General features: G+C 31.9%; 1 protein-coding gene across 15 annotated transcripts in view; it reads left to right on the forward strand.

Annotated features, from left to right (window-relative positions):
• Nucleotides 1-20796, forward strand: part of LOC145260568 (uncharacterized) — a 504115-nt gene that overhangs the window by 375232 nt on the left and 108087 nt on the right. For 8 of the 15 annotated variants that reach the window (XR_013864332.1, XM_080118839.1, XM_080118830.1 and 5 more), the window contains one exon: nucleotides 9575-9650. Coding sequence is in view for 13 of the 15 variants with exons in the window: in XM_080118839.1 (XP_079974965.1) it covers nucleotides 9575-9650 (76 nt within the window). In the remaining 2 variants the exon portion in view is untranslated. Of the gene's footprint in view, nucleotides 1-9574; nucleotides 9651-14839; nucleotides 14885-20796 lie in introns of all 15 variants that reach the window. The other 7 variants (XR_013864331.1, XM_080118836.1, XM_080118827.1 and 4 more) reach the window with 1 other exon arrangement.

Raw genomic sequence — 20796 nt, forward strand, 5'->3', positions numbered from 1 at the left:
AAATAAAAAACGCAAGAATTTATTTTTGCTTTTTTTAAAGCATCGTAATTTGTAACAATAAAAAATAATTTTTACAGTAACATTACGAAAAAAAGCCCCTAAAGTCCGTATTAATGTATTCGATATAACTCGAAGAAAAATGAATTATCGGATACTATTCAGGAAGCTAAAGATTCAATTAGATTCCTATTTCAGTCACCTAAATTATTTAAGGTGAAATGAGTTTAGGAATTTATAGCCAAACCTAAATATTTTTTTTTTGGTAAATATCCAGACACGCTACTACAGAACACCGACCACTCTATTTGTTGGGGGCCAACATCACATCCGCTCCCCCCCCCCCGCTCGCGCCCCCAATGTACAAAGTAAAATCTTCGGAAAATGTTAAATGGTGTTCTAATTGGTAAATGTCGGTGCGTTACTTACGGAAAATTTGAAAATTCGATGTTCCAGGTAAAAAAAAAAAACAGATAAATTACCCCCCCCCCTACTCCAACTTGGTGTGCTTTCCTTTTCTTATTTTATTTCTTTTTTAGCTAATTTTAAATTTTTCACCCAAAAAGCGCTATAATGTATTTTTGAAAATTAGAAAATTCTATGTCCTGGAAAAAAAAATCCCCTCCCCCCCAATATAGTTTGCTTGGTGAAGCCGTCGTTTATGCTACAGCGTGCATGTGCGTAGCATAAACGGATGCTGCAAAATGGTGGAAAGAAGTTCGTGGGTTCAGGGGTAAATACCATGCAAACGGTAAATTTGCCCCAAGTTTGACTATCAGATTCGTTGTCAGCGACCTCAAATTACCTATAAAAAACAAATTCGAGTGGTCGGTGTTCTGTAGTAGCGTATCTGGATATTTACCTTTTTTTTTCCTTGCTTAAAAAAAATAGCATTAATACAGTAAGTTAGGTAAACTGACTTTTTCGTTTAAAAATGGAATTATTTCCCTTTCGCTATTAACTTTTTTTTTTTTTAATTTTTTCTTTTAATAAATATTTTGTGGGGTTTGTATTACTGTACACATAAATTCGAAAAAGTTGTCCAAAAAGAAATATATAACAAATAAATGTTATCAAAGGCAAGATAAGTTACTTTTCTACCAAACTGGATATATTTTTTGTGTTTTTATTCAATGTAACATGTTTATTCAGCTCGAAAACCATACAGTGTTTACCGATGTATTGGAACATTCAAGATGGCGTCTGATTCTCTCTTTAACACGGTAAGTGTGGGAAAAGATGTTATAAATAAAAAACCGGATAAAATACTGTTAAAAACTCGCTCAATATATGTTACCGTGACATAGGTTGACATATATTCGGCGGGTTTTTAATAGTATTTTGTATAGTTTTTTATTTATAACACCTTTTTCCATACTTACGGTGTTAAAGAGGGTGTGAAACGCCATCTTGAATTTTCGAATACATCGGTAAACACTGTATGTTTTTCGAGCTGAATAAATATGTTACATTCAATAAAAACACAAAAAATATATCCAGTTTGGCAGAAAAGTAACTTATCTTGCCTTTGATAACATTTATTTGTTATATATTTGTTTTTTTGACAACTTTTTCGAATCTATGTGTACAGTAATACAAACACCCATTTTGTGTTTTATATACATAAAGTACAATTGTTGAATGTTACTGTTTTGATTATATTCGTTTTTTTTGGGGGGGGGGCACAATTAAAAAATTAAGAAAGATTAAAATGAAGCGAAATTTAAGTTTCCGTTCCATTTTTACAACAACCGTAAAACAGTGCATACTCAGCAAGTTTTATTGTAATTTATAAGCATATTGAAACACTAAATCAACATTTGATTTATTTTTTTGCATAATTAATGATGGAAGTATTTTTCTGTTTATTTTCTTAACATCTGTTAAAAAAAAAAATAATTTGTACATTCTCTTGAAAAAAAGAATCAAACTTTTCTCTACTTCCACATGTGTTCCATTTTAACAAACTGAGCCACAGCAACGCGTGGCCGGGTACAGCTAGTATATAATAAGATTTGAAAGAATAGAGGCTGAATAAAAACCCTGCGACAGATTTTGGAAATGAATTTCTAAAAGTTGAGGATGATACAGATGCAGAGGCTAACATTTGAACTCTACATCAAAGAGTCACTGATGCAAGAATGCTTCCAGTTCAATCTGCAAATCACACGTGGGTCCAACAAAAAATGAAAATAACAAATTCATCAGCCAAAGTAAATTTACAACAAATGATGTGATCGTACAACTCTTAATACAAATGTATCAAAAACATGTCACAAAGCCAACAGCAAACAAATCAGATTTCAAGATAATTTTTCTACTTAGTTGAATTACAAGTGATAAAAATGACACTAGAAATAATAAAGATTTCTGTCACTGTCTGGAATTTTGGCCTGATTTCTAAACCATGTGGCATTGAATGAAATCAAAAGGTTGACATATTTGCAAAAGAATCATTAAAATAACAATTCTACAACTCCTATTTATAGACTACAAAACTAATATCATACTATGTATGAAAAGAAAATGGCAAACAATAAATTATGTGATTATCGATTAACAATTGGGCAAAAAAAAAAACGTGAAACTGTTATTTGATCAAAGAGAAAACCGTATTAATCATTCAGAATCAAACATGCATATCTAACATGCACATAGTCAAACAGGAAGATACACCTTAGTAATCAACTACTCACTATCTGTATAAAAAATAAGAATATCTTCAATAAATATTATTACATATCAAACCTCACCATGCTACCTGAAAAAATAAATCAGTTTACGCCCTTGCCAAATCTGGGGAGTTGCTGCTCAGAGCACCCTTTCCTGCCTCAATAGAGTACAAAATCGACTTTGAAATCTAGTGAGCAATGTTTGTTTATTCTCCTCCCTGGGTCCTCTTCTCTTGTAAAATATTCGCAACAAAAACTGTCAATAATTTCCCTTTCTCTCCATGCTTAAAACTAAACAAAACTCCCAGGAGTAACATTTATTTCCTAAAAGTGTTCATCAGTGGAACCTAGTACCACAGGGCTGCTTTCTAGCTGACTACAATATTACCGTTTTTCATTTTTGTTGAGTCCTCTTAAATAATCAAATTCTGACCAATTTCCACCATCATTATCATCACAATGTTTCACCGTTCATCTGACAAACTCTTTAATTCTTGAGTGGCTTTTGAGCTTTGATAAGTGGTGACTTTTTTAGTAAAAAAAAAAAAAAAAAAAAAAAAAAAAAAGCCCAAAATATAATTAAATAACTTTCCCCAACTTATGAAATGACTTATAAATCACATGACACAAAATGACTATAAAAATGTTGATATACCATAAAACAAAATATCTCAAACTTTTTTTTTTTTTTTTTTTTAATATTTTTTCAAATTTTCTTGGTTTATTTTTTAATCGTTGGATTATCAATTAGGTACTAAATTTTCATTTTTCATATTAAGAAAAAAAATTTTAGTCGTTCAATTTTTAGTAGATTAAAATTTTCTAAGTTTAATACAAAAATCCCTCTCCCTTATTTTAAAATTTTTAACAATATGACCATTTTATGTTAAACTTACATAACGAAAAATTGACCCAGTAATTCAAAATTATTCTCGATAAATAAAGTAATCCTATGATATTAAAATAATTTAAATATTTTACAGAGTGAGGAACAAGTCTTTGGGAAGTTTTACTTCTGTTAAATTAAAAATGAAACCTTTGCTAAGTTTAGTTAGTTTTTAAAAAAAAATTCTATAATTTGATGCTTAATCAAAACATTAAAAAAGGTGACTTGATATAATTCTCCCAAATTTATAAATCCTTAATGAATCCCAGTTTTAAAATATAATTGTTTCATCTTTTTTTTCTATCACTAATATTTCATGTTTCTCTATCATTTTTATATTCAGTTTTATTCTGAATCTTTTTTTTAAACATTTTTGAATCAAACTATTTTTTTAATAATAAACTTAAGATTTATGCTTATACACTTATTCTTGTGAACCTGTAGTCTTTCTCCGGTTTCTTTAACATTTTATTTTTCTTAACGCATTCATTATTATTCTTAGTCATCATATTTTTAAATGTCTGCCTCTTTAGAACCAAACCTTGTAGACTTCTTAGTGTCAACTTTCTCCCTGCTGTGTATCTACCCTCCTCCATCTTCCAGTCTCCTCAAATTTCTTATTCTGACTCTCACATAAATGTCAGGCTGTTCTTTAAAGCATATTGTTTGCAATTTCTTCTACAGTTTGTGACATTTTTCTCTCCAAGACGAGATATCATATTTTTTAAAAATGTTGAGAAATTTAAAACGGGTCTTGTTGTATCAACATTCCTTTCCAATTCTCAGAGAATTTAAATTTACTCAGACCTTCTAAACCTTCGAAGGTTTCTAATCCTCTTAAATGACCTTTTCATTTTTTTTTTTTTTTTTTTTTTTTTTCATTATAAGCTATATAGTTTGAAAATAGACTATTTTTTACTCCTTTTAAACATTCCACAATTCTGTGAAAAAATGTCTTCAAATTAAGACCAGTAATTAATTTTACAGATTGACATAGATGTTATCCGAGTTTTATAATTTAACATGAAACATTAGTGTCACATTCACACATATACATACATCCATAAACATACACACACATATACATGCACACACATATACATACATCCATAAACATGCACACACATAAACATACACAGATGACAATATTAACACATTTACAATTACTAAAAGATTAACAAAATCTTTTTTACATGACGCATAATTTCTCAAATCAAATCTTTTCTAAAAAATGAACTTTAGATATCTCCCTTTCATTTTAAATATTAATTTTCCCCCTCACCTGCCTCAGGGTTATAAACTAGTTTTATCTAGCCAATTTTTCGATCTGAGAGATCGCTCTTTCTAACGATACCAATTTTGTCAGTGTTCGTTGTGTGTGTGTCAAAAGTTTTTGGGAGACATACAAGCAGACACACGCACACATACTAACACACATTTTGCCTTTTATATAATAGACTAGCAGGGGTACCCTGCATTGCCCAGGTGTAATGAAGCTCAAAAAAAAAAAAGTAGTTGAATCAAAGCAATAGGCAATATGGGTGAACAGCGGTGTTTCAAAAAGAAAAAAAAGTGGTAGTAGGCAAGCAGGCTCGAACCCGTAACGCAAAGGAGAAAAAAAAAGTGGCGTCTTTGCCGATGTCTCTATCGTCAAACTGGAAGTCGAGTGTTGAAAGTAAGCGAAGTCAATCCAACGGTGACGATGACTTGCTAAAATGTTGTCAGAAAAAGCAACCCTTCCTTCCACAAAACTGCCCAGTTTAGGGTGAAAGAATTAATGTTTTTGGCCAATTTTTCGATATTTGTCATCTGAAGGATCAAGCTTGAAAATGATACCGATCTCGAAAATGTTTGCAAGACATACACACACATTTTTCCCTTTTTTATATATATATATATATATATATATATATAATATATATATAAGATAACCAGTTATAAACAACCTCTGGTGATTAGTGATACCATGAAACTGCGGTAAAATATTCAAGGTGGCTAGGATGTTGGGTGTGTGATTAAAATAATGGGTGCAAGAAATTTGGTGGTGACTAAGAATGTAGAGAAAGGCGGTTGAGTAAAAAATGGAAGTAAGGAAGAAGAATGTTGTTGGTGGTGTGGATGTTTGTGGAGATCTGAGAGATCGATCTTTCTAACGATACCAATTTTGTCAGTGTTGTAGAGATTGTTATGAGATATTCTACAGCAGGCTTTAGGTAGTGGAGGATCTAAAGCAAAGAAGGAAAAAGAAGGCAATAGTTAAAGGGATGGAAAGTAATTGGTGTGAGCATTTAGGAAGGAAATTAAGTTTATAGGAAAGTAACATTCTGTCACATATTTCCTTTAAATATTTATTGGAATGTGTGATAAACCTCCCTAATGGATTGCCACAGGATTGCTTCTTTGCAGTCTACAACAGTCATTTTTTAATACAACGTCAAACACTTGTTTTAAACTGTCCTCATAAGTGTTCAAATATTTATTCCATTCGATATTTTCAATCCTCTTATCATCCTCATCATCATCAAGACTATTCATCTCAGTAATCTCAGGAATGGCTCTTAGCTTTCATAGATGACTAGCAGGGGTGCCTGGCGTTTCCCAGATGTTTGGAGGCGTGTGTTGAGCAAAAAAAAAAAAAAAAAAAAGTGGTAGTAGGCAGGCAGGCTCAAACCCGTACTGTGAAGGAGGAAAAGAATGTGAAAAAAAGAGGATAGTGAACTAAATGAGTTGATAATTAACTTTTACTCGGGTGGAGGATATTGGCACAAGGACGAATTAAAAAAAAATAAAATAAAGTAGGATCTAACTCGAAAACCTAGGGTAATTAGTCTTCTTCGCTAACCATTAGGCCAAATAGGATGATGAAATCAAGGAGTTGGTAATTGATCTAAGAATCATAGGAGTCAGTAGAGAACTGAAAGTTGCTTTTAAACCTGGCCAAGGGCCAGTTTAGCTTTCCGCTTTCTGTCGTGGTATTTATTTGCTTCCCCACGAAAGCAAATTAGACATAAAGTCATTTTTAATGTGGAGGAAAACCAACTCCCCTAAAAAAAGAGGGCACTCTGGCAGTATCCAAATAAATAGTAATCGTCTCAGTATGAAGGGTTTCCCCTACATTGACCAAAGACCAATTACAGAACAGATACTACCCGGTCGGAAGGCCAGGTGTTTGCATTTAATTAATTTTGCTTTATTTATACGAAAAAAGGCAAACACTTGAAACGAGGGAATTTTTTAAAACTTGATCAAAAAGAAAAAGATAGAGATGATGTCCGTTTGTGAATCTGAAATATTATGATCTAGGAAGTATAAGAAAACTTCTCTCTGAATCTGATGCGAGAACCTCCAGCCAAAAAGCCTTTCGTGGACACACAAATGCGCACGCTCACTTTGCCTTTTATATTATAGACTAGCAGGAGTACCTGGCATTGCCCGGGTGTTTGAAGTTGTGTGTTGAGCACAAAAAAAAAAAATGTGTTAGTAGGCAGGCAGGTTCGAACCCATGACACGAAAGTGGAAAAGAAAGTAAAAGAAAGCGTGAACTTTTACCGCTACGCTATGAAGCCATAGGAAGTGGAAAGCATTCAAACTTAGCGATGTCAATCAAAAAGTTGACTTGCAGAAACGAACGTTTGCTGGAGGCCAGTTCAGCTTTCCGCCGTTTCATTTATTTTTTTCCCCACAATGTTGGCGAAAACCAACTCCCCATAAAAAAGGAGTGTCCAAATGAATAGCAATTTTCTGATATGAGGGGTTTCCCCAACATTAATCAAAGCTGATTGCTTTCTGGACATCCCGGCACAAAAGGCCAAGAAGCTGACTTTGCTTTCAATTTAGTTTCACTTTTATACAAAAAACACTAACAAACGCGTGAGAGGAAGGAATAGCACAAATTTTACAAAAGTTGATGAAAATAAATCTAGACACGACGTCCCTTCGCAAATCATAGATATTATGATCTAGGGAGTATATAAAAAGTTCTAAGAAATAGTAAACCCCCCCCCTTCCTGAGAAGCCTGGTGAAAAAAGCCTTTGCTGGACATCTGTTATATATATAGATGACTTATTAATAAAAAGGAATGAAAATGTTATATATATATATATATTAACATTATATGCAATAGCAATAATAAGTAAGTACTGTAATTTTACTGCTAATCCAAACATCGGTGTATCAATAATGTCCTTAAAAATTCAAGTTGAAAAAAAATGAAATGTAACTATCCAATTATCTCATTTTTTCATGTTATGTGTATTAATCTGGCCTCTCCCCTAAAACCAAACTGTTTTAAAACACGTTTCGTTGCAAAGATTAAAATCAAGATGTAATTCTATTAAACCTTATGTCTAGAAAGAATTTGTATTATAATTTTGATTAAAAAAATGATTTTGATTCTAGAAATCATTCAAATTTAACGCTTAAGGAGTCTTAATAAGAAATTGAAATTCAAATAATCTTGCTTAATTGGTGCCCAATGAATATGGATCAAGATAAATGTAAATCTGAAATATTTGCACTTTCAAATGGGAGGTTGTGGCCATATTAAAAGCTCTTTAAAATACTTCAGTTGCAACAACACATCTCTCTCTTTCTCTCTCTATCTGAAATATGTTAAAGAAAAGTATTTCAATTTCATTAGTTGTTTTGTGCTCTCCCCCCCCCTTTGCTGTCATGTTAATTTCTCTTGCGATATATTTGTAAAATTACATAATTAGGTGAAATCCCAACATGAGATGCTTTTTGATGCATTAAAAAAAATTCACTTTCTTCTTTTTTCTCATTGATGTTTAGCAATCAGTCTGTCATGTTTCAGTTTGAAATTAGTTTCATCTTTAAAAATATGCGCACTGAACAGATGCATGTTAAGAAATGCATCCATTCATGTTAACTTTCAAAATTTATTGAATATTTTTATCCAATTTTCTTATAATAAATAGATTTAAAAATATATATTAAGCAAAGATATAATTATAGGCATGCCAAGGAGTACAAAATAATATTGGCTTTTTGAGGGGTGGGTTAGGGTTTTCGTAGCATCAGTGTAGAGATCTCAGCCACCCAAAATTGCCAAAACAAATCCAAGACTTTCGGATTATAATCTCCTATGCCTTATTCTGCGTAAATGAAACTCCACGATTTTGTCAGATGTTCATCACAAAAAATAAATTGATTTTTTGTTTTAGTAGTAAAATGTTTTTGAATTTGTCCCTATTTCAGAAAAGCATATATTGTTAATAAAAATGTGACCTTTCTGAATTTTTGAGATGAGGATTGGTTCTGCATATGATTTTATTCAGCGGACTACTGTTCTCATCTTGGGAATTCTCACAACATTTTGGTCGATGTAACTTCCGACCTTCTTCAGGTGTATCTTGTCGTACTCAGGAATTTAGACGGAATTTCGAGTGGAACCTTTTTTTTTTCTTTCACGGGGTTAGCATGCTCTTGTTTCGTCAGCCATGACTGGATAAAGGTCCTAAGTAATTCGCAATTGTATTTTTTTTTGGTTGCTTACATTAAGGATTGAACCTTCCGGAGAATATCACTTTTTATAATTGATTTTTCCAAGTACTCTAACCACTGCCCCATGGATCCTTCAACTCTCAGTGTGGGCGACCAAAAAATACAATTGCGAATTACTTAGCACCTCTATCCAGTCATGGCTGACGGAACAAGAGCATGCTACCCCCTCCCCCCCCGTTAAGTAAATAAGGGTTCCGCTCGAAATTTTGCCCAAATTTCTGAGTTTTACAGAAACATTCCCAAGTTCGACAAGATACACATGAAGAAGGCCAGATGTTACATCGACCTAAACGTTGTGAAAATCACACTCAAGATGAGAATAGTAGTCCGATGAATCCAAATAATAAAAAAAAAAATGTGTAGTTTTGTTTGTTTGTTTTCTTAGTGAATGGGGGGAGGGGGTCTTTATTAGAGAGTTAATATTTTATTTTTTTATTGTTTGACAGAATTTAATTTAAAAAATAATTTTAACTTTTTAAAACATTTTTCTTTCAGCTGCAGATGGCTGTGCTACAGAAACCATTGAGACTAGCAAGGTGACATGCGAAGAGATAACTTCTCCAGTTGTGAAGTGAGTAGTTTCTATTTTCTTTTGTGGCCTCTTATTATTTCAGAGTTTATCAACGCTGCTTCTCAAGGATTGAGAAACAGCGTTGATAAACTTCTTTTTTTTTTTACATAGGCATCGCCACTTATCAAGGTCAAGAGGCCACTCGAGGATAACAGTTAAAGAGTGTACAGTAGAAATTGGACAATATAGTAATCGTTAGTAATGGAAATTCGGTAAATTTGTTAACTTATATGGAACGGCTCATAAAAACCATACTGTAGTCAGCTGGAAAGCAGGAAAACGGAAGACAATTCCACAGGCGTGCAGTTCTAAGAAAGAAGCTTTGTTCATGGAATCTACGTTTAGGTTTAGGCACAGATAAAGAGTGAGTAAAATTAGTGATAGTGTTTTCTGCTAGACGTGTGTTTCTTGTGAAAGTTTGGCGAGCAGGGGAACCATAGATTGGAGCTCAGCCGGGCACTTGCCATGAAAATAACGATAAAGCAGAGACAAACTCGCTACATCTCTTCTGTGGGAAAGAGGTTGCAGGGAAGAGAAAAGGACATCCCCTACGAGGCTACAAAGTCTATTTTGAACTCTATCAAGGCAGGATAAGTCCTTTCTAGCAGCTCCTGCCCAAATGTGGCAACAGTACTCCATCCTTGGACGTACCTGGCTCTTATATAGATAGAGAATTGCATCAGCAGTGAGATATCTACTGGATCGATAGAAGGATCCCACGATTTTTCCAGCAGCCTTGGCAACGGATTTAATGTACGTGTTCCATTTAAGATCAGGAGTAAAGGTCAAGCCCAGAAGCTTGTCAAAACATGAGGCCTCCCCAAGATGAGAACCATTCTGAATACCGCTGAATACTGGAACAATGTCCACATATGAAGGAGGACAGCAATGACATATCTGTTATGTGGATTGTTCTCTCAAAGTTTTGCTAGGAACAAAGTGTAGTATTTGTTCTGATACTATACATCCTCTTTTATGTCTTCAATTAATGAAGGAGAAATTTTTATAGATAGAGGCAATTTTAATTTTTGTTTCTATCCAGGGGAATTAAATCATTTCTGTTATTCTTATTAGTTTTATAGAGATGGTAGCAGTCACCACATAAATTGTATCAATGGCCTGGTACTTAAAACAATGCGCAAATCTAATAACAAGAATAAAATAAAAGCATGGGAAGGCAGGAGACTTTTAAGCTTTGTATCTTAATTTGAGTGTACAAACTATGCTGTTCCATTCTATTTTTAGTTTAATGGAAAGGGAAATAACTCTGTTTTTACTTCTATTTTAAGCATTTTGTCCATTTCTGTATGAGATGCATACATCCTAAGGTAAGAAAGAAAGATTTCCCAACTTACACTAAAAAAAAAAAATAAATAAATATATTAATTATAGAAATCTGGGTTGGTAATTGCAAAAGTACCAAAATTCTTTTTTTGCATAAGTTTAAAAATGTAGAAAATGTGGAAAAATTAAATGGCTTTATTGCATCCTAGACAACGTTGGATAGTTATAGCTAGTATATAAAACTGGTTATAATAAAGATTAATTAATTATAAGACAGATTTTTATGTAATTTGGAACATGGATAGTAGAAACAAGGGGGTTTTAATAGATTATCCATTGCAATTAAATATTTGTTTTATTTAAATCTTTTGTTTTTTAAGCAACTGTTAAGATTTTTAGGAAATTTAAAATACAAATAGTAGACATAAGGTTTTTATGCATTTACCGAACCAGACGTAACTCTGCATTCGACTCTAATTTCATTTATATTTTTATTAAATTTTTGTAGAAAATGTCTTTTCTTTTCTTTTTTTTTGTCAAATAAATTTTAAGCAATTTTAAAACTAGTAACTTTTATTTTTTAATTATTTTTTATAGTTTAGAAAAAGTGAAACATTTTTTTTATTGGAATTTTTTTTGCAAGTATTTATGTAAAAAAAAAAAAATGGTAATTTCTTTTTGCCGAATCCCTGCGAGTAGTTGGAATTTTTTTTTTTTTATGCCAGGAACATTTTTCTCAGGAGGATGTATTTTCCTCAAACTTTTGAGAAGCATCAGATGACGAAGTGGGCGGAGATGAGATAGCGGACGTGATAGGAAGCTCTGGGTTTCAGCATTTCTATTTTATATGCTCACCAAGAAACCCTCCTTATCGGTGGGGTCGTATCCACCGCAGACCCAAACCAGTGTCAGAAGTCGACATTATGTTTTTGGCTGTTGAAGATGGACTCTTCGATCTCAACCATATGACCTAGGCCTCCTATCTGCCAGAGATTCCTGAGAAAGTAATCCCGCCAAATGTCTCGCAGGAAATTCTTCCCATCAACAATTGTGTGGCATGAGCGCAAATAAACATTCACGTTGGAGGTTATTTTGTAGTCGATATCTCAAACACCCACACATAATTTTCAGAATGCAGGCGATCCTTAGCCACTATTTGGCAAAGAAGGTCTTTGTTCTAATAGTTGCCCAACGGCGACATTTTACGTTGCTGCATCTGCAGCCGTACCCGTTCATGAGGCTTGCATACTTGGCATTCCTGGCCACAGGTTGAGCACTTGATCAACTCTGTCATCAATTTCCTGTGCTGACAAAACTATATCACAGTCTCCAGGGTCTGGAGCTGGTTAGCTATGGTGGTCAAGTTCATGTCAGCGTTTTTTGAAGCGCCAGTGTTTCTTGAATTTTAAGCAAGAAACGATCAAATTGTTTCTTTTTTCCTCTCTTCCAATTGGTATCAGCATTCTCGACTGCTGCTTGGCGCACGTACACATGCGTCAAATTGAAACACGGCGCACTGCGTTGTGATTAGCTGATCGCCATGTTACGTCAGGCAGCAGCTAAACCCAAGCTGTTGATGTTATGTTCCGGAGAAATCCGAGCTGAACGGCAAGTTACATCTGGTTTGTTAAATGCATGAGTACGAAAGTTAAGTCTTTATAATTTTATGTGGTCTTATCATTCCTTCTCAATCAGAATAAAACTAACTTTGCTTATATTTCTTTTTCTTCTTATAATTATTAGTATTAGTAGTATTTTATGATTTAAAAATAGTAGTTAATCATAAATTTATATTTGCTTTGTTTTTTTTTTTTATTTTATGATTTATTAAAATTCAGATCTTTATGTAAAGATCTGAATTTTAGTTGGAAAAAAAAATTGCATTTCTGATTTTCCTCCCTCATTAGGCATAGCTAACCTAATACTGCCCATCTTTTCCCAGGTTGATTTGAGATCAGAATTATTATTACTTAAAACAATTACTTTACAATTTTATTCAACCTGGATAACTGGCTTTTTTGATTCTCTGTGAATGCTATTTTACAGTTTTTCTTCTCCAAGACTAATTACTCCACCAATATAGTTTTCCCATGAGAAAGTGACTTGATAATTCTAAAATTTTAATTCGATATGTGAAATCCAGTCCACATCAGTAACTCTTAAACCAGTGCTGGATAAAAAAAAAATTTTCATTCAAAAAATGAAGTAATTCAAAACTTTTTTAGTGAATCAACTAGTTTGTTTTAAGATTAGAAATATCAAATATAAACACTCTGGTTGCATCTTTATTAAAATCTACATTTTTTTTTTTTTTTTTTTAGTCCCTTTGCAATAAGTAACAACAGGCTACATTCCACAAGTTCCAAAAGGACTAGCTATGTTTGTTAAATATTTCCACAACTTGAATGGCAACAATCGGGTTTAAAATAGATTATACAATCAGATTATTTCCTATGAAACTGAGTGTTCTCTCATTTCAAGTCTTGAAAAAAATCTTTTAACTTGACTAATTATAGAAATATTTTATAAGATTTTTATAAAATGGCATGCGATCATATTCAAAGTATTTTAACATTCACTTTCTTTTTCATTCACTTCTTAAAAGAAAATTTTCTTTAATATGTTTTTTCGAGATTAAGAGCTGTGAAATTCAAACATCATTAGTTTCACAGTAAATCTGCTGATTACAATGGAGATTTGGTATCTGTTTGTAAGCAAAACTCTAACATTTTTGAAGATTTTGTTGATGAATTATTGTTTTATTTTAAACTTAATACTTATTTTAAAAAGTAAGAGCTCATATTTTTTAGCTCAAAAACTAAATTGTTGAAGAGCTAAAAAAACTGGAGTGGTACCATTAAAACAAGAGACTTTTTGTGTTCAAGAATTTATTTTTCTACATAGTCACCACCATTCACAATACACTTTTGTCAAACTCTTTTGATGCCTTGGTCGTAAAAATCTAGAGTGCACTTTGTCACTCACATCCATTGCCACTCTGAAATCGATGAACTCATCTCCTAATTGCATTGACATCAACTGCATCAGCTTCATAAATATTCAACAGGCACCAGTGAATGTTAATTTGTTCAATTTTTTCGGCATTAATAATTCAATGACGCATCTGTTTCTGACAGGAGTTTCACACCATCAATATCTGCAACAGAGAAATGAAACTTTCAGGTCATGAATGCATAAGTTTAGTCATTATAATAATGCAATTTTCAATTCCCTCTGATTCATTCAGGCAAAATAAAACAAAATAGGTGGCATTGCTTTAGGAATATCTCACGTACATATATGCTCTACGATAGATTTCATTTGAAACAATATCTTATTAAAATGTAATGCTTATCTTTATATAAAGTTTATATATTCGTGTATACAAGATTCACTCCTGCATGAATTAACTGATGAATTTTTAAACATAGGTGTTAGGTGTGAGCTATTATTTCATTTTATGCATAAAAGAAGTAAAACGGAGATGAGAATTGTCATGAAAATTTCAATATCCCTGAATTTTGTGAAATTTTAACAGACATCAATGATTAAATATTGCCATAATTTTAGTTTCTTCGTAGTACATTAGATTATTATAAAGAAAAGCATTTTTTTTAACACTTGTGCTATTTTTAACCTCATTAGGTAATTTGGTCTAAAAATATATTCTTGTATTAGAAAAAAATATTTGTAGGAAATATATTTTTTTTGGCCAATAAATTTCAAGTGCATAAAAAAATTAACTGAAAGTTAATTGGGAGATGGGTTGTTTTTTTTTAATCTTTTAAAGTTTATTATTGAGAGGACTTGTTTCTCTTTTGTCTACTTCTGCCACAAGTATTTCAATGATGGATTTGTTTTATAACTTGCCTTTATTATTATTTTTTTAATCGTGGTTTTTACAGAATGGCTATGAGAAGGGAATTCAATCGCGACACATTTCTTATCAGGTTTGTCTACACACTTCATCCATCAGTGGGAAGAAGTTCACATGTCTCGTAGTCATCTCTTTCAAACTTTGAAATGCTTAGCATATGCCATCCTCATCTTCTGTAGTCAGTGTGAAATCTAATACAAATCCATGGCATGTGATTAGAAAAGTGTTATCCCATCCCCAGGGCTAACTTGTACCTTGTCCTTCGCACTGTAAATGTATACTTTAAAAAAAAAAGATATTTTTGTACATGTTTATCTTCCTCGTCTATCAAACCTTCTGCTGACTTTTCTAAATAGAATAAACTTCTATTAAAATACAAAAAAGCAATCTCATTTTCAGTTGGATACCGTCATTCTGCATTTACTCAGTCTTGATTCAGACGCTAACAAAAGAGAAACTTGTGATTCCCATATTTATTGCCACAACACCTTAAAAAAATTTATCAAAAGCAATTATTATTGCTGTCATAGTTGCAAAGAAAAAAAATGATAGAAAAAAGATGGTTACAGAACAAAAAGATAGAAAATAAAAATTCTTTCATTGAATTTGAAAATCTATTTCGATTGCACACACTTGTTTCATTTTCAACTCTTCATCAATGCCACACAATGCCAAAAACTGAAAGAATACTTTTGGAATTATCAGAATTAATTCCTTATTCTTGATTCTTAGTTTAAAAAAAGGGGTGATTTAAAAGATTTGTGTTTATTTTTAGAAATTTTGTCATATTAATACTAGTTTTTGTACGAATAGAAAAAAATTTGCATAGACGGTCCAAGAAAGTAGTTTCTATCAGGATAAAACCTAAATCTTTGATACCACCAACCATGCAGTAGCAAAACCACATTTTTGGTACCCAGAAACTTCAGCTGTTATTGGGATCTATTTACAATTGCCAACATCTAATAATGTTCAAAAGAGTTTGCTATACTTGTTAGGACCACAAGCCAAAATGCAGAAAATATGTTGGTGAGTTAAGTCCTTGAAAATAGACCACAAAGCAAGCTCCAAAGAAAATGTAAAAATTCGACCAATTAATGGAACATTTTACATTCATATGAACTTTGTATAAGATTTGTCAATATTTCAACATATTTTCATTTCATTTTGTAATATTTTAATAAAAAATAAAAACCTCAAATCATTTTAAAAGTTGTTTTAAAACCCTGGAGCCTTTCTCTCATGATTAAACTTAAGCTTCATTGGTTTCATACATAGTAGATTCAAACCATGTGCAGTCTTTGGTTTTCTGAAAGAAGTTTGTCCCTAAAGGGGGAAAAAAAACCAAAACTTTACCTAACCAAAGCATATTTGTAATGTTTGCAATTCTGACACATCCTCTCAACACTTCATCACATTTACAATGTTCTTTGAAAAATGCAATACTTTAAAAATTTCAATATTCCTAATATTTGACACCTTCAAGACGACCTATGATATTTATAACGTAGCTTCTACAATATATAATATTTTTTTTCTTCTAAATATTTCTCAACATAAAAATAACCATGTGTTGTCAAACAATTGTATTAAACCTTGAAAGTCTGATTTTCAATTTAGATTTCAGATGATTAATAACAGCTTTGCTAGTTCATTATGGATGACTGCTATTCTCATAAATGCTTTAGTCTTTTAGATAAAGCTTTGGATTTTGTTTTCATTTTTTATATGTATGAGAATATGATATACAGTATATCATAAAATGAAATGCTGTCAAGACGAAATGTATGAAAAAGACAAAAGTAAAAAGAAATTAAACACAAAATTTCTGAAGACGTTTGGGGATTTGAATGAAACCAGTAAATCTCTCATTCCTGTGTTTAACTTATTTTTCCTTTTGTCTTCACACATATGTATGTAGTTGATAAAAGTGGGTTCATTTTTGTAGATTGTCAAAGACCTTTCAACCAAAATTACCAGAAAATTAATGTTAGAATCGAATGAAATCCATAAATGATTTTGAGAATAAACAAATTCTTGTTTACATCGAAATGGTTGTTGACAGAAAATGTAAATTGCCTTCAAAATTTTTGAATGAAAAAGTGAAAGAGTGCCAAAGGATCATCAATACAAAAATGATCGTCCAACACTACTTTTCTGAAGAGTAGTTGAAAGATTTTCCTAGAAGGTCGATTGACTTAAATGAACCCACTTTTATTAGTTATTTTAAAATGCTATAGCTATCAATACACACACACACACACACACACACACATACACTCTGTATGTTCCTTAGTAAGTTTTGCATTTGTTTTAATTTTTCTTGTTGATGCCAATGATTTTTTTTTTTTATTGTTCAATTTTTATTTTGATTAATCAAGTTCAGGGGTCTCAAACTGAATTCTATGGTGCAGGCCATAATCATGCAATATCAATGTAAATGACATGAACTCTAGGAAGGGCAGATGGGGTTGTTGCACATTGGTAGAAACATTAGTTTGTATCACATTCATAGATCAAGAAGTGGTAGGGGTTCTTCCCTTCTCTGGAAAGAAACAAGAACAGATTCTGCTGATCTTAAAATTGATTGTTTGCATTTGAATAAAATTCAATATTGTTAATGTAAAAATATGGAAGAAACAAGCAACAACAAATTTATTAAATTTTGAAAGTATTTCATGAAAATGAGGTTGCAAAAATAGCAGTTGTTAGCAACATGTTTGAGATCCCTGTTTTAATTAGACAGCAAAGTGTCATAAAAATTGATATATTAATGCACATTAGTTTTTAGATAAGTACTAATATATTATTGTTTGCAATTTAATAAAGAATTTAAGAAATAAATTAAGTAGCAACATATATTAATATGATGTGTCTGCCAGCTGAATTGCTTTTGGACTGCAAAATAAATGAATTTGAAATTTGGTAAGAATATTCCCCTACTTATGTAAGTCTAAGTATAGTGTAAAACTATACCCATTAATGATTATCCAGTTTGAAAGTGAGGAGGAGTCACCCCTTAATTGCTATTACTCTCAGGTGCATTTTGTCAGATTTCCATATGATTTCATTTAATTTAGAAATTACATAAAATTCTTCCTGTGTGTGATGTGAAACTTGGATACACACCAATTTGCACCATTTAGAGATTAATGGCTCCAAGTGTAAAAACTTTCACCAAAATAACTTTTGTATTCAGCATTAAATAATCCAAATAGGATTGCTGTGAAGATTGTTGTCGATTTTCTGCTAATTTTTTTAAAAAAATTTATCTCTGATTTTGTTATAAAATTGTTTGCTTTTGCATCATTTAATAATGAAGAATAATTTCTGCAATTAGTTCAACACAAGTAATTATTTTACCCATTGTTGGAGATGGAGGGTTTCTAGCTTTTGCTATATAGTATTAGTATTTAATTCAATAGAATTGATCTGAAATAAATCTGAAATCATCATAGTTTGTAGCAACATTCATTAAACTACTTATACTAGCAAGACTTATGCACCAGTATTGCCCGGTGGAAAGATGGCACAATGCCAGAACAGATTCATTGAAAGAACTACACCCACTCAAACACAAATGAAACTATAATTATGTAGCACATTATTGTAGACTGAGCTAATATTTTTTGTTTTTAGAAAGTGTTAATCAAGGTCCTCACCAATAGAAAGCAACATTAAAAAGCACATTAACATATATAAGAGAATATGCATCTACTCTCCATAATAGAAAAAAAATGTTTACAATGAAAGATTGTTAGCAATTGTGAAATAATAAACAAATGTTAAAATGCATGTTAAATTTTTTTAAGTTTGCATATGTGCATGACCCCCCCTCCCACTAAAGGAAATTAATGAATAAGGAATGTTTACAAAGATATATTTCAATCAAGCCTGAAACCATTAATTCTGGTGTTTTTGCAATGAAGAAGAAATCCTTATAGACTAAAGTAAATATGTTTTATTGAAGTGATTGGTAACAACCTGGAATGGAAAATATGTACTTTTTCTTTAAAACATATTTCATTAAATACTATAGACAATTTATGTCTGCAGATCTTTTCTTTGACCCTTTCTAAATTCCTTATTAGTTTCCAAATTTCAGGCTGGAACTGGTTGATGTATTTGTTGTACTTTTTGTGTATATTCAGATCCATCAAAAGTCATCTTCAGGAGTATCTAGTAAAGAACATGTATTTTTACAAATTTGATGATGTTTTAATGGCAAATGTGTGATTAGTTGGAGTGTTGTGCGATTCTTGCTAAAATCATCACTAAATATTAAAAAATACACGTTTTTTACTTTATACCCACCCCTGAAGATGGCTTTGGATGAATCTAAAAGTACTAAGGTACACAACGAGTATGGCAGTTTCAGTCCAAAACTTGAAACCTAATGAGGAATTTAGAAAGGATCAGAGAAAAGATTTTCAGGCACAAGCTGTCAATAATATTTCATGAATACATGTAATATATCTACAGGCATCCGTTTCATCATTTACAACTCCTCGGTGTAGCTAGACCTAGTAAGCACATAAATTCCAGAATTCAAAAACTAGAAATTGTTGGCTTAAAATGTGTATTTTGTGCACTTAAGTCATCCTATTATGATCCATTTCATTGAAATTTGTATAATGTTATGTTATTTACCTCTTAATCAAAGCTCATTAAAAATAAATTAGATAATGTTCAAACTGAATATTTTTATCTATATATCTATAAAAGTGTACTGTCTGTCTGTCTACTTCCCTCCCAAATAACTCTGTCAATTTTTTGTCTACAGACTCAAGATTTGACATAAGGGGTATTGAGATTTGGGAAAATCTTTTTAATCGGTTTTTGGTCAGAAATTTGGCTGTTAAGAGGTCAAAGTTCAACGATTTGACCTTTGAGAACTCTACCAAACTCCTCCGTCAATTTTGAGTCTAAACACTTGAAATTTTAGATGTAGGTTACTTGGACATGGAGCTAACTTTATAATTTGATTTGATACCAAAACAATAAATATTAAGGGGTCATAATTGGGGTCAAAGTTTTTTAAAAATTGACTTCTGCAGTCTCTACCAAATTACTCAGCCAATTTTTGGTCTAAACATTTGAAATTTTACATAAAGTGTATTCAGACATAGGACAAGCTTTTTAATCATTTTTTTTTTTTTTTTGCTGAAAATTTGGCTTCCAAAGGGGTCAAAGTTCAAAAGATTTTATCTTTGCGTTCTCTAGCAAACTATAAAGTCAATTTTGAATCTAAACATTTGAAATTTTACATAAAGGTAATTTTAATCAGTTTTTGAGCGAAAATTTGGCTGGCAAGAGGTCAAAGTTGAAAGAGTTGATCTTTGCAGACTCTACCAAACTCCTCCGCCAATTTTGGGTCTAAACACTTGAAATTTTAGATATAGGTTACTTGGACATGGGTCAAACATTTTAATTTAATTTGAGCCCAAAACAAATGTTAAGAGGTACAAAGTTAAAAAAAAAAAAATTGACGTTTGCAGTCTCTACCAAGTTTTCTCTATGGTAGTTAAGGAAGCCTATTATACAAAAAGGCATTGCCATACATATTCACACTTTTTAATATATACATAAACACATAGTTACTAACAGTACATAGGGCCCGAGCAAAGCCAGACAGAACTGCTAGTATAAGTATAAAAATGAATATGTGTGTGTGTACAAATACCAAATAACTGTGTCAATTTTCAGTCCAGAGACTCGAAATTTGACATAAGGGGTATTGAGATTTGGAAAAATCTTCTTAATCAGTTTTAGGCCAGAGATTTGGCTGTCAAGAGGTCAAAGTTCAACAATTTGACCTTTGAAAATTCTACCAAACTCCTCCGCCAATTTCGGGTCTAAACACTTTAAATTTTAAATGTAGGTTACTTGGACATGGATCAAACTTTTTAATTTGATTTGAGCCCAAAAAAATAAATGTTAAGGGATTAAAATTGGAGTCAACGTTAAAAAAATATTTGACCTATG

Source organism: Euprymna scolopes, chromosome 36 (genome assembly GCF_053919585.1).
Source record: "Euprymna scolopes isolate OS-2025 chromosome 36, ASM5391958v1, whole genome shotgun sequence".
NCBI classification, from domain to species: Eukaryota; Metazoa; Mollusca; class Cephalopoda; order Sepiida; family Sepiolidae; genus Euprymna; species Euprymna scolopes.